Raw genomic sequence first — 13,211 nt, 5'->3', positions numbered from 1 at the left:
TATCTGCATTTTCCCGCGTGTGTGGAATGTTCTCAATTATTGCTGACACCGACTCTAAAACCATCGATAAAAATGAAATCATATGGTGAGTTAGATTGGAGATAAAGGCGTGAGAGAGACTCAATGGCCTTGAAGTTACAGGCATTTGAGAATTCATTTCGTTCTATAAACGGCAACTTTCATCGGATTTTCTTCTCGTTTTTTTTCAACCGAGTCTAAAACTATGTTAGCGACTGTGAAAAATGAAATGATATATCGAATTTAAAATAGATATCGACACATTGCCGTCGGTGTCATGTTGGGCGGTGTATGATACACCATGACGCGATTTTAAAAAATATATCTCTGCATTTTCCCGCGTGTGTGGAATGTTTGTGGAAAATTAAAGATTTCAAATAAACCTATTTAAAGTGTATGCGCACATAACTAATAAAAAAAACGAAGAAATATCTCTCGGTAATTTCCTGAAACATATTTTACTTCCGGCTAATATGTTGAATGAAATAAAAACGAAGAAATATATGTCGGCATCATTGTTGACGTTTTTGTGACGACTATCATCAAACGAAATAGTAATATATCATAACGGAAAAGCAAAAGCGAATTTTTAATATATATCGACACATTGCCGGCGGTGTCATGTTGGGCGGTGTATGATACACCATGACGCGATTTTAAAAAATATATCTCTGCATTTTCCCGCGTGTGTGGATTGTTCTCAATTATTTCTGACACCGAGTCTAAAAGTAAAACCATCGATAAAAATGAAATTATATGGTGAGTTAGATTGGAGATAAAGGCGTGAGAGAGACTCAATGGCCTTGAAGTTACAGGCCTTTGAGAATTCATTTCGTTCTATAAACGGCAACTTTCATCGGATTTTCTTCCCGTTTTTTTTCAACCGAGTCTAAAACTATGTTAGCGACTGTGAAAAATGAAATGATTTATCGAATTTGATTTGAAATAAAACTGGGGGAGAGCAAGACACCACGGGCCTACAAAACAGGACTCAAAGCTATGCGAGTTAATAAAATGGTGGATATTTGTTTATAGCCACTCCCAGAATGGGTGGAGCTATGGGTGGAGCTACTCTGCAAACCGAGTAAGCCACACCCCGGACAGACACCCAACAGATAGACAGACAGACAGACAGAATCATCTACGGCTATTATAATATAGATAATAATATTTTATTAATTAAAATTTATTAATTAATTATTAATTGGTAAATTTTTTTGAGAAATTGGGGTAAAGTCTTGGGTGAAGGTTAACAGGTGTTAACGATAGACACCATGGCGTTTGTGGCACAGAACTTTGGGGTAACCCCGAGTGAGGCACAGTTCCGAGCGTTGCTAAAGTCGGACCTCTTGAAATTGGCCAAACATTTTAACTTGGAGGTCCGAACTAATTTGAGGAAGGCAGAGTTGCAGGCCACGGTGATACAATCTATGGTGGGATTAGGAACATGGGACGAGTTAGCCTGGGAGTGGCTACCCGAAGAACCAGAAGATGTTGAGCTCCGGAAACTGGAGTTGCAATTACGGAGCCAGGAACGGATTAAAGAAGAAGAAAGGAAAGCAGAAAAGGAAAGAGCAGAAGAAGAAAGGAAAGCAGAAGAGAGGAGAGAAGAGAAGCAAGCAGAGGAAAGGAGAGTGGAACGAGAACTCCAGGAAAGGTTAAAAGAAGAAGAAAGGAAAGCAGAAAAGGAAAGAGCAGAAGAAGAAAGGAAAGCAGAAGTGAGGAGAGAAGAGAAACAAGCAGAGGAAAGGAGAGTGGAACGAGAACTCCAAAAAAGAATGAAAACAGAGGAAAGGAAAGCAGAAGCAGAGGAGAGGAGAGCTGCAAGGGAACTCGAAGCAGAGGAGAGAAAAGCGGAAAGGGAATTAAAGGAACGTGACATGGAGCTTCAGCAAGAAATCAAATTCAAGGAGCTGGAGTTAATGAGAGAACGGGGAGAGGCACCACCCTTGCTGACGGGGTCGACACCTAACCAGAAAACCTGGGATGTGGGCAGACATGTGAGGCTGGTTCCACCGTTCAGTGAAAAAGAAGTCGCGAAATTTTTTCCACACTTTGAGAAAGTGGCTCGACAATTAAACTGGCCGGAGGAGGCCTGGACCATACTCGTGCAAAGTGTGCTGGTGGGGAAAGCTCAGGAAATTTATTCGGCGCTACCAATGGACCAATGTGCAGATTATGAGGTACTGAAGAAGCACATCCTCAAGGCCTATGAGTTGGTTCCGGAAGCTTACAGGCAAAAATTCAGGAATGCCAGGAAGAGGGAGAGTGAGACCCATGTGGAGTTTGCCAGGGTGAAAGAAAACATGTTTGATCGGTGGTGTGAGTCAAAAGGAGTCGGGAAAGACTTCGAAACATTGCGGGACTTGATCCTGGTGGAGGAATTCCAGCAGTGTGTCCACGAGGACATCAAAGTGTACCTGCAGGAAAAGAAAGTACCAAAGTTGTGGGACGCAGCCACCATGGCAGATGATTATGCCTTAACCCACCGAATAGGGGTCCACGAACCTAACTCCTCGCCTAGATCTCCGCAGGGGAGGTGGGGAACAGCAGGTGCGGAGAACGACCATACATGGCGGCGGCCTCGAGATGATTATGGGGACAACTATGATACCCCACCTGTTCGAAATCAGAGGGATGCGGGCCCAAGACAAACTTATAGTTCGGGGGGCCCGAGGCAGACCACGAGTTTTTCCTCCGGGCCTACTTGCGCTTTTTGCAAGAAACCTGGACACTTGATGTCCAGTTGTTACCGCATGAAAAGCGAAGACCCAGAGCGGAGTCCGACTACTACGACTCCAAACGCAATGGCCATTGTGAGAAATCGCCATCAAAAGGGTTACCAACCATTTATTTCAGAGGGGTTTGTGTAACGGGATGGAGCCTCGACTAACCGGAAACCGGTTAGGATATTGAGGGACACAGGGGCACATCAATCTTTAATGCTTGAACGCATTTTGCCATGGTCCGAGGAGACGGCAACGGGGGATAGTGTTCGTTTACAGGGGATCGGGGGCGGTGTTAGTGCTCCCCTTCATGTCATCCATTTGGAGTCCGATTTGGTGTCAGGACCGGTCACCGTCGGTTTACAAGCCACGCTTCCTGTAGAGGGTGTATCTGTGGTTATCGGGAATGATTTGGCCGGGGGTCAAGTTTATGGTAACCTGAGGGTTGGTAAAGAGCCCAGCAGGGAAAATAATGCCACACCAGCTCGGGATGGCGACAAAAGTGCCAAGTTATTTGTAGGGGGACTGAACTTCAAAACAGAGGAAGAAGTTCTGACCTCTGTCTTCAACAGATATGGGCTGCTGGTGGAAGTGCGGTTGGTAAGAGACTGGGAAACGCAACAGTCAAGAGGGTTCGGCTTTGTCACGTTTGCCAGCACAAAAGACGCCAGAGAGGCAGAGAAGAATTGGAATGGCAAGGATTTGGAGGGTCGGACCATAACAGTAGGGAAGGCATTTCGTAGGAGTCGAGAGGTCTACAGGAGAGAACACCTGGGCGGTAGTTTTGGTGGTGGCCGCAATCAATATTATTATGTAGGCTCCCGGAGTTACGGCCACTCCCGAAGGAAGGATTGGCAAAGTAGTGGCCGAGAAGGAGACCGCTATTCATGGGACTACAGGGACAAGTGGTCCCACCCTAATTATTAGGGAAGTTCTGAGAAGTTGAAGCACTGAATGCGGCGGAGCCGCCGAGCCAAGATTCCTACACGGATTAACCGTGAACGCCGTTCCTAAAGGCGTCCATGTAGTGAACTTTCATGCACGGACTAACCGTGAACTCCACGTTCCTCAAGGCGCCCATGTAGAGAACTTTCCTGCACGGACTAACCGTGAACTCCACGTTCCTAAAGGCATCCATGTAGTGAATACTCGGCTTGGCCTCCCGGAAAAAGTGCTATCGAGTGGCTTAACTTTGGATCTTTGATCAACCCCTTAACCTTCATTCACAAGAAACTGGCGGTCAAAGTCAGAGGGTCATGAGATGGAGTTTGATTTGGCAGGGACAATGTCGTTGCTGGTGCTTAGTCCAGAGTGAGTAATCTGGAGGGGTTGTGGTGAAATTTTGGTTGCTTTATTTTTAAGTGATAACTGTGCCCGGGGGCAACTGATAATGTGGGGGGGGGTTGAGTTATCTGGTTTGTTTCTCCAAATTGGCCGGCAAAGAAAGTTGTCGCTGGGTTCAAACTTTCTTTCTTGAAGGGGGGGAGTGTTACATATTTATGTGAATGTATGTGGATTACCATTCAGGTCTTTGCTTATCCGTGTGTAGTATATTAAGGGTTGTTGTGATTGGAGGGTCAGGAGCCCTTCTGAACAAGTGGCCGGAAACGGAAGTGACCGAAAACGGAAGAGGAAAAGACACGAGGAAAAAAGGACGAGTAGTATTCTTCCTCGCCCCGCTCCGACAAAAGGTGGGATCGACCTTGCGCTGCGTGGAAAAGCGGCGTTCCGAAGCCTGTCTGGCGAGAGGAATTACCGGGACGTGTACCTGCCCGGTGGAGACGTCAAGTTGACGTGGGGCCGTACATCGACCCCGCGTCTGGCATCGTTCGTGGCACCGTCTAAACAGACGCGTGCGGGTCGCACGTTGGGGCCTAACGCGCCTTGCAAGCGGCGTGGGGTTTGGCTTGCTCTACTGTACCCGCTTCGCGTGGCCACGAGGGGCTGCAGCCACGGTGCCTGGTACGATACCTGCCCGGTGGAGAAACGTCCACCCGGGGTTCGTTCAACCGCCCGAGTGCGGCGACGCCGACCAGTATCTTGGTCAGGAGGGGCCCAGAGACATTGTGAGGAGCAGAGACCGAAAGGGGGTTGTGAGTACTCACCGGGACACACATACATAAGATGGCCATCTTACTCATAGGGAAGTGCTTGTGAATTGGGAATTGTTGATGGTTGTATATGGTTGATTGCTCGGGGAAAATCTCCGTGGTTGTGTCATTGAAATTGTATGGTCATTCCCATTGAAATATATCCTTGAACGTCAGTTGTCTCTTGGGTGAAATTCATATGGATTGCGTGGCGAAAGCGCATATATAATACAGCTTTCTGGCGAAGTTCCTCTCACGGTCCGGGGGTCACCGAGACCAGGTATTCACCGAGGGGACCACGTAACACTATCTTTAAATTACATACACTGCTTCCTCAGCGTCACATACAAACAGCTTAATCTGACAGGTCCCTATTGCATGGTAATGTAACTGCTACTCAAAACACACAGACAATACTACACTTACCACAGTCTGGCTATGGACCACCACTGCCCCCCCCGCCTCCGCCTTCCCCTTCCTTGTAATAATATAGATGGCACCGGATATAAAGACCATTGCCCATGTTTGCAACTTGGTGAGTTTGAAACAACATGAACAATCATGTATCAACATCAATTCTTATGCAGCCAGTGGCTGCTCATTGTTGGGAGCGTGGCTCTGCTGCTGATGCAGTGCCGCTCCTGGGTTGACAAGATGGCCTGGAGGTACACGCACTCACCTTCAAGCCGTCTAGCATGGGTTTGAACCCCGACTCAGTTGTAAACTGTCAGTTCGGTGTTTTACAAGCAGGACGATTCATCAATGTGTGCCATCCCTTGGACGGACGTCAAACTGGCGTCCCGTCTGCCAGCATTCGTTGATGGGCATTAAAGATCTCAACGTGTCCTTCGCGAAGAGTAGGAGAGTAGGCGAGCTATTGCCGGCACCATGCCCAAGTTTCAAATTCCTGCCCTAAGCAGCAGAGGGCTTAGGGCATTTGTTCAGCGGCACAGCCACACCCTCAGCCAATGATGCTACCCCACAGCCTTGTTCTGCATAAGAACGAAGAACTTATAAATTGCTGATCTACCTGGGAAAGGTGTTTTTTTACTCTCCCTTCCATTGACTCGTGGTTGATGAAAACATAATACACATTGAAATGGTAGAATTTGGTTTGACGTCCCCGTGTGGATCAAGCAAACTCGAGAATGCTCAGCAAAATAAATAAATAAAAGGTTGAGATGCACTACTGTAGGGCCTGGGCCCATCCTGCCAGCTTAACTTGTATCTATGAACCTTTCTGGCTTGAGGTCTCGATAACTGTTAATATGACCTGCGTGGTCCTGCAAGGGGGTGGGGGCTGGTTTCAGCGATGGGTAGCGGCATGTGCCTTACCTTGAACGGTTGAAAATGCTGAACATTATGTTTGACTCATTTCAAATCTGCCCCCAGACTTTGGTTGACGAGTTATCCTTCAGATAAGTTCCCAGTGAGCATCCTGCAGAACGGTGTCAAGATGACCAATGAACCGCCGAGAGGCTTGCGTGCAAACCTTTTGAAATCATACCTGAACGACCCAATATCCGACGCTGACTTCTTCAGCAGTTGCAGGAAGTCTGAGGCCTGGCAGAAACTTCTGTTTGGCCTTTGCTTCTTCCATGCTGTGGTGCAGGAAAGAAGGACATTCGGCCCTCTGGGTGAGATTTTACATTGTCGCCCATTTTACTCTGTGCACAAGCTGGGGAGTCCTTTTAAGGGGACATTGTGGGGTTTTTTTCATTAAGTGTAAAATAAATAAATAATAAGAAGTTGGTGTGATGATGATTGCCTGCGAATCCCACTGTCGTTCTTCCAGGATGGAACATCCCGTACGAGTTTAACGAGTCGGACCTGCATATAAGCATGCGGCAGATCCAGATGTTCCTCAATGAGTACGAGCACATACCCCTCGAAGCTTTGAGATACCTGACAGGTATGCGATCGTAAACGATACCCCACGTCACGTACAATTAGCTGGATAATATTAACATGGAAGCATTTTACAAACTCAACCACCAACACGCCGGCGGAATATTTGTTATTATATTGTGCAGCCACTCCTACCCTCGTATCCTTTCTCAGGTGTACTAATTGCCGCCATTTTCTTGCTTCTACAGGAGAATGCAATTATGGGGGTCGAGTGACGGACGATAAAGACCGCCGGCTGCTCAACTCGCTCCTCTCGACCTTCTACAGTGAAGAGTTGCTTTCCTCGGCGATCTACAAACTCACACCCAGTGGAATTTACTTCGTTCCACTCGAGGGTCCTTATCAGGTTCGCAACTTAGACCCCTTAGTGTCTGAACTTATCATCGCCGTCGTCAAGCGAACTCATGTAAAACCACTCGAGGTACCTTTGCCTTGTCCGGAACTATCTCTTTGTGGTACATTTGTGCTGTACTTGTTCTACAGAGTCAGGTACAGGTTGCCTTGTAAGCTCTGCAATCCAATTTGGTTATGTTTGGCCAATGACACCCGAAGGCGGAAACGTGCGTCCACGCCTCATATTCAAAACACCGAGCTTGAACATCTCCCCTAAGTGGTGGTGGTTGTTGTGTATAGCCCCAGACAGTTCTCTCAAACACGCCCACGGCAGGGAGACAGCCGATGGATCTCGCAGGAGAGACCCAGAGATCCCCCACATACCTTATGGTGTATCCCCACCTTCACGAGAGAGAGAGAGAGAGAGAGAGAGAGAGAGAGAGAGAGAGAGAGAGAGAGAGAGAGAGAGAGAGAGAGAGAGAGACAGACAGACAGACAGACAGAGACAGAGACACACAGAGACAGAGACAGAGACACACAGAGACAGAGACACACACACAGAGAGAGACACACACAGAGAGAGACACACACAGAGAGAGACACACACAGAGAGAGACACACACAGAGAGAGACACACACAGAGAGAGACACACACAGAGAGAGACACACACAGAGAGAGACACACACAGAGAGAGACACACACAGAGAGAGACACACACAGAGAGAGACACACACAGAGAGAGACACACACAGAGAGAGACACACACAGAGAGAGACACACACAGAGAGAGACACACACAGACAGAGAGACACACAGACAGAGAGACACAGAGACACAGAGACAAAAAAAAGGACAACAGCGAAAGGGCTGGTCCATGGGGACCGATCAGCAATCTGACCATGACTGACTGTGCTGCCCTGATGAAACCAGGCAGCAGGGATGAACAGGGAGGATTTGGCCCCCGATTTGCATTGGGGGGGGGGGGGGGGTACAACTAATGTGAAGAGGCATCCCCAATAGTCCCCTCAGTGGTTGTTGTCTTTGGCGTGATCTCTTCTCTCCCATGACCCTGTATTCATTCCTTTATTCTTTCTTCTCATGAATCCATAATAGTTCTTCAGCGTTTTGCTTGGATTTTGAAACACCCGTCCTTCCCTCTTTGCCTTCCACTATATTTAGTCATACGTGGACTACATCCGCAGTCTGCCATATATCACCCCACCTGAAGTGTTTGGTCTGCATGAGAACGCGGACATTACCAAGGACAACCAGGAGACCAATCATTTGTTCAACAGTGTGCTCCTCACCCTACCACGACAATCCGGAGCTGATGGAAAATTCCCACAGGTCACTTTGTCACACTAGTTGCTCGAATTTACCATCACTACTTGCACCACAACCATACTGCTCAACAACCATGTCAACATGCATAACAGCACAACGTAGTAATGTCAAGTGTTTAAAATGATAACACCAGGAGGGAAACTGTCAGCAGCATACACTATACAGGACAATAGGTAGATATGGATTGGTTAGGACAGAGGGACACAATGCCTGGGGGTCTGGTGTGGGAGAAGAGATTAAAGGAGCTTGGGAATTTGGACACTGGTTCTGACACAATGACATGCAAGAAGGTTTTAAAGGAACAAGGCACACATGTGTGAAGTGTGAAGGGGGGAGGGGTGGGAAGGAGAGGTGGAGGATGTAGGAGGGAACTCAGTAGATTATCGGTTTGAATTAATTTTGATTCTTGACTTCTGCAGGCGGTCGTTGAGGATATGGCGGCAGACATCTTATCGAAGCTCCCCCCGAACGTTGACCTTGAGATGGTGATGGCCCTCTACCCAATGGTGTACAATGAATCTATGAACACTGTGCTGCGGCAGGAGATCATCCGCTTTAATCGGTACAAAGACCTGTTTGGGTCTCCAGAGTATGGGAAATTCATAGGTCTTGCTGTCTTCTCCCGTCATTACGAGTCCGCTTTTACACTTACACTTTGGAACGAATTGTGGGTCTCCTAGTCTCCAAAAGGTCTCCAAAACAAGACTTACCTTCTCGGCTATCAAGTTATCGTCCGTCAGTCCAAATCACCTTTCCCCACGGACACCACCGTGAAAATGGCCTCCTTGCGGTCTGATGACCAACTTAACCCTCACCCAATTGAACCTCTCAAACCATGGACATGAACAGTCCACCAGTCACAGGAATTCCAGGATTCCAAAAAAACAACATATCCTTCTATTCTAAATCGAAACTATGCGCAGACATGAACAACGATTCACTTCCATGTTTTACATATGACATGCGCACATTCTGGTGCATCATCTCGCTGTCGAAGTTCTGTACCCCAGTACAGGAAGGAAGGAGGACAGATGCTGAGAGGGGGAAGGAATAGGGGGTCCTTCGGAGGGTGTTCCATAGTGGAGAGTGAGGATCAACAATTCCGCAGATTTGTAGATGTATCTGGAAATAAATAACAATAATGTACCTGATTGTTAAAATGGAATAGAGTATGCAAGAGCTCGAAGATGCTTCTACCTTTCCTTCCAGGTTGACTGTTGTAGTTCGAGACAGTTTGCTCAATATCTGCAAAGCCGTCAAGGGCCTTGTTGTGATGTCTGCTGAGCTGGAGAATGTCTTCAACAGCATGCTTATTGGCAGGATACCAGCGATGTGGTCCGCGAAGTCTTACCCTTCGCTGAAACCTCTTGGCAGTTACGTGGCTGATCTCCTGGCGAGGCTTTCTTTCTTCCAGGTACTCACACCTCATGGTCATGGGATCCGAATGGTGATCGGAAGGATAAATGTGTTAAGAGCGTCTGAGTGTCCACTACGTTTTCCAAGCCTGCAGTCAAGATTGTTTTAGTTACATGACAATAGTTTTTGCCAAATGCTGTTTCTATATTATTGTCTTGGTCTCTGTCTGCCTTTGTCTTCTCTTCCAAAAAGCACTTGAGAGTGGAATAATGCCAATTATTTGTTTGAATCGAGACTCTATGGTGGTCTCTGAGCAAGGTTTGGCAATGAAAGACCCACGAGGGATATTTGTTGTACCCGTTAAGGTGACATGAGGTGTGAAGGAGGCGATGACCAAAAAGCTGATGTTCCATCAGTGAAACGCCTGAGTGTAGATGTTGGGAGAATGACGTAATACAAGAATTGCCTCTGGCGCACAGTAATAGGCGCTTGTCATTGGATGAAGCTCATTGGCTGGGTCAATGATGACTAAATAGACAACGCTACTGATTTGCCCATTCAGGAATTAAGTGTGTCATAAAATATCACCCTCTGAGGGCAGGCAGCGGTCTGCGGCTGAGGGGCGAGGTAAACAATGGATTTGATCAACTATAAATCGATGGAGATAAGAGGGGGCAACGGTTGATACTCTTATTAATGCACAGTGGTTTAACACAGTGAAGTCCTTCGTCAGAGCAAAATAAGGAGATGCAGGTGGAGTGAGGCTGATAGAGAAAGGGACTGGACCATAGCAGAAGGGAGAAAAATCAAAGGCACTGGATTCAAGATCAAGGGTAAAATGCAGGTGGACAGTAGGTTGCATATAGCCTTAGGCAAAGGTCATAGATTGAAGAGGTCAGATCAAATATGTTCCATCAGCGGACAATTATTGCATCAGTGCAATGGGATATTTACGTGTTAGGGGATAATTGCTGTCCTTGTGTGTCTTTCCCTGCCTCTCAATGCGTGAAGGGAATATTTGTTGTACATACGTGCTTTATATTTGCTAAACTGCTTCAAACTTGCTTGCTTGTCTTTTCCTTCATTGGGTCGATATAGCGTATGTAATAAATAGATGGGAAGTTGTGCCCTATTAATTCGCTACAATAGAATAGCCAAAGCCCACCTACAGTTTCGCTCAGTTTTACACAATAAGTAGATGAGGTGGGACGATGGGAGCGCAGTTCCCCAGTTGAGATAACTAGCTCACCAGGTGAGGTAATGCGATGCTGGGCAGGAGGACCCTGCTCAAACTAGTTGTCCCAACCGGCATCCGTGGTTGCCTAGCAACCCATCGGCCGTGGAGTTATCCATGGCTTGCAGCTTCAGGGTTCAGGGTTCGAGTGGCGGGTCTGAGCAACCCCTCATGAACCTCACTCACACCCCAAAACCCACAGCTATATATATATATATATATATATATATCCAAATATATCTTCAGTTCTCCAGCTTTCAATGAGCGCACGTAATGACGTCACTGCCATGTACATACGCTCGGCCTGTCAAGCTCTCAAGAGAACCCTCCGTGACAGAGCAGAATTTTGATCTTAGTTCAGATACTGCCATAAGTGTATGTAAAACTCACAGTTACCGACCTGGTTTCGCCCTTTTGGGGCTCATCAGGGCAACGCAGTGAGTCCTGCATACACTTATGACTCTGAAAACCTTTCGGTTATATACCAGTTACTATGCGATTTCATACCATCAGTGGTGAACCGCCATTAAGGTATCCCATCCAGCTATGCTGTACCTTCATGGGAGCGATAAGTACCATCTGCCACATGGCACATTATCTCTGGTATCCACTCATTATATGGAATCGCCTGGATGCAGCCGGGAGCAAGGAGCGTATGTACATGGCAGAGTGTATGTACATGGCAGTGACGTCATTACGTGCGCTCATTGAAAGCTGGAGAACTGAAGATATATTTGGATTGGTTGCTCCCAGCTGCATCCAGGCGATTCCATATAATGAGTGGATACCAGAGATAATGTGCCATTTGGCAGATGGTACTTATTGCTCCCATTAAGGTACAGTTCACCACTGATGGTATGAAATCGCATAGTAACTGGTATATATATATATACACACACACACACACACACACACACACACACACACACACACACACACACACACACACACACACACACACACACACACACACACACAGTATATATATACATCTACATATATATACACAGTATATATATACATATATATACACATACATACATACATACATACACTCGTTACGGAGGAACGGGCTTATTTTAGCTGAGGATAATGACTGTACCTGAGTTGCTGTGTTGTAATGATTTACACCAATCATAATACAAACAATTATTTTGCACAAATGTATTTGCTGTGTTTGTGATATTACATTTTAAGAGGCAATTTAGGTTGAAGATTTAGGTTGAATGTTTTTTTTTTCAAGAAAGAACCCCTCAGCACATACAAAGGGGAGGGGTAGGTGCAGACTGGAAGTTTGGGACGATTACAACTCACCACCGCGTAATTCAAAACACCTCACCACCACGTAATTCAAAACACCTCACAGCCATAAAACACGAAATAAAAACACCTCACCACCACGAAATTAAAAACACCTCACCACCACGAAATTAAAAACACCTCACCACCACGAAAATAAAAACACCTCACCACCACGAAATTAAAAACACCTCACCACCGCAAAATTAAAAACACCTCACCACCACGAAATTAAAAACACCTCACAGCCATAAAACACGTAATAAAAACACCTCACCACCACAAAATTAAAAACACCTCACAGCCATAAAACGTAATAAAAACACCTCACAGCCATAAAACACAAAATAAAAACACCTCACCACCACGAAATTAAAAACACCTCACAGCCATAAAACACGTAATAAAAACACCTCACAGCCATAAAACACGTAATAAAAACACCTCACAGCCATAAAACACGTAATAAAAACACCTCACAGCCACGAAATTAAAAACACCTCACCACCATGTCATTTAAAAACACCTCACCACCAAGTAATTCAAAGCGCCTCACCACCACGTAATTCAAAACACCTCATCACAACATAATTAAAAACACCTCACCACCACGTAATTATAAATACCTCACCACCACGTAATTCAAAACACCTCACCACCATGTGATTTAAAAACACCTCACCACCATGTGATTTAAAACACCTCACCACCACTTGATTTAAAAACACCTCACCACCACGTCATTTAAAAACACCTCACCACCACATAATTCAAAATACCTCACCACCACGTGATTCAAAACCACCACAACGTCATTAAAAACACTTCATAACCACGGAAACAAAAGTTTGAGGGAGTCGTTAAGTGACAACACAGACACTGCCCAGATGTGTAGATATCTA

General features: G+C 46.1%; 1 protein-coding gene across 1 annotated transcript in view; it reads left to right on the top strand.

Moving 5' to 3' along the window:
• Positions 1 to 13,211, top strand: part of DNAH3 (dynein axonemal heavy chain 3) — a 403,897-nt gene that overhangs the window by 357,422 nt on the left and 33,264 nt on the right. Inside the window, exons 57-62 of the mRNA XM_078777885.1 lie at positions 6,227 to 6,471; positions 6,630 to 6,746; positions 6,931 to 7,088; positions 8,256 to 8,423; positions 8,840 to 8,982; positions 9,630 to 9,834. Of these exons, the coding sequence (XP_078634011.1) occupies positions 6,227 to 6,471; positions 6,630 to 6,746; positions 6,931 to 7,088; positions 8,256 to 8,423; positions 8,840 to 8,982; positions 9,630 to 9,834 (1,036 nt within the window). The remainder of the gene's footprint in view (positions 1 to 6,226; positions 6,472 to 6,629; positions 6,747 to 6,930; positions 7,089 to 8,255; positions 8,424 to 8,839; positions 8,983 to 9,629; positions 9,835 to 13,211) is intronic.

The sequence above is a fragment of the Myxine glutinosa genome, chromosome 1 (genome assembly GCF_964187855.1).
Source record: "Myxine glutinosa chromosome 1, kmMyxGlut1.1, whole genome shotgun sequence".
In the NCBI taxonomy this organism is placed as follows: Eukaryota; Metazoa; Chordata; class Myxini; order Myxiniformes; family Myxinidae; genus Myxine; species Myxine glutinosa.
The sequence above is the reverse complement of the archived record's forward strand: the minus strand, read 5'-3'. Positions and strand labels throughout refer to the sequence as shown.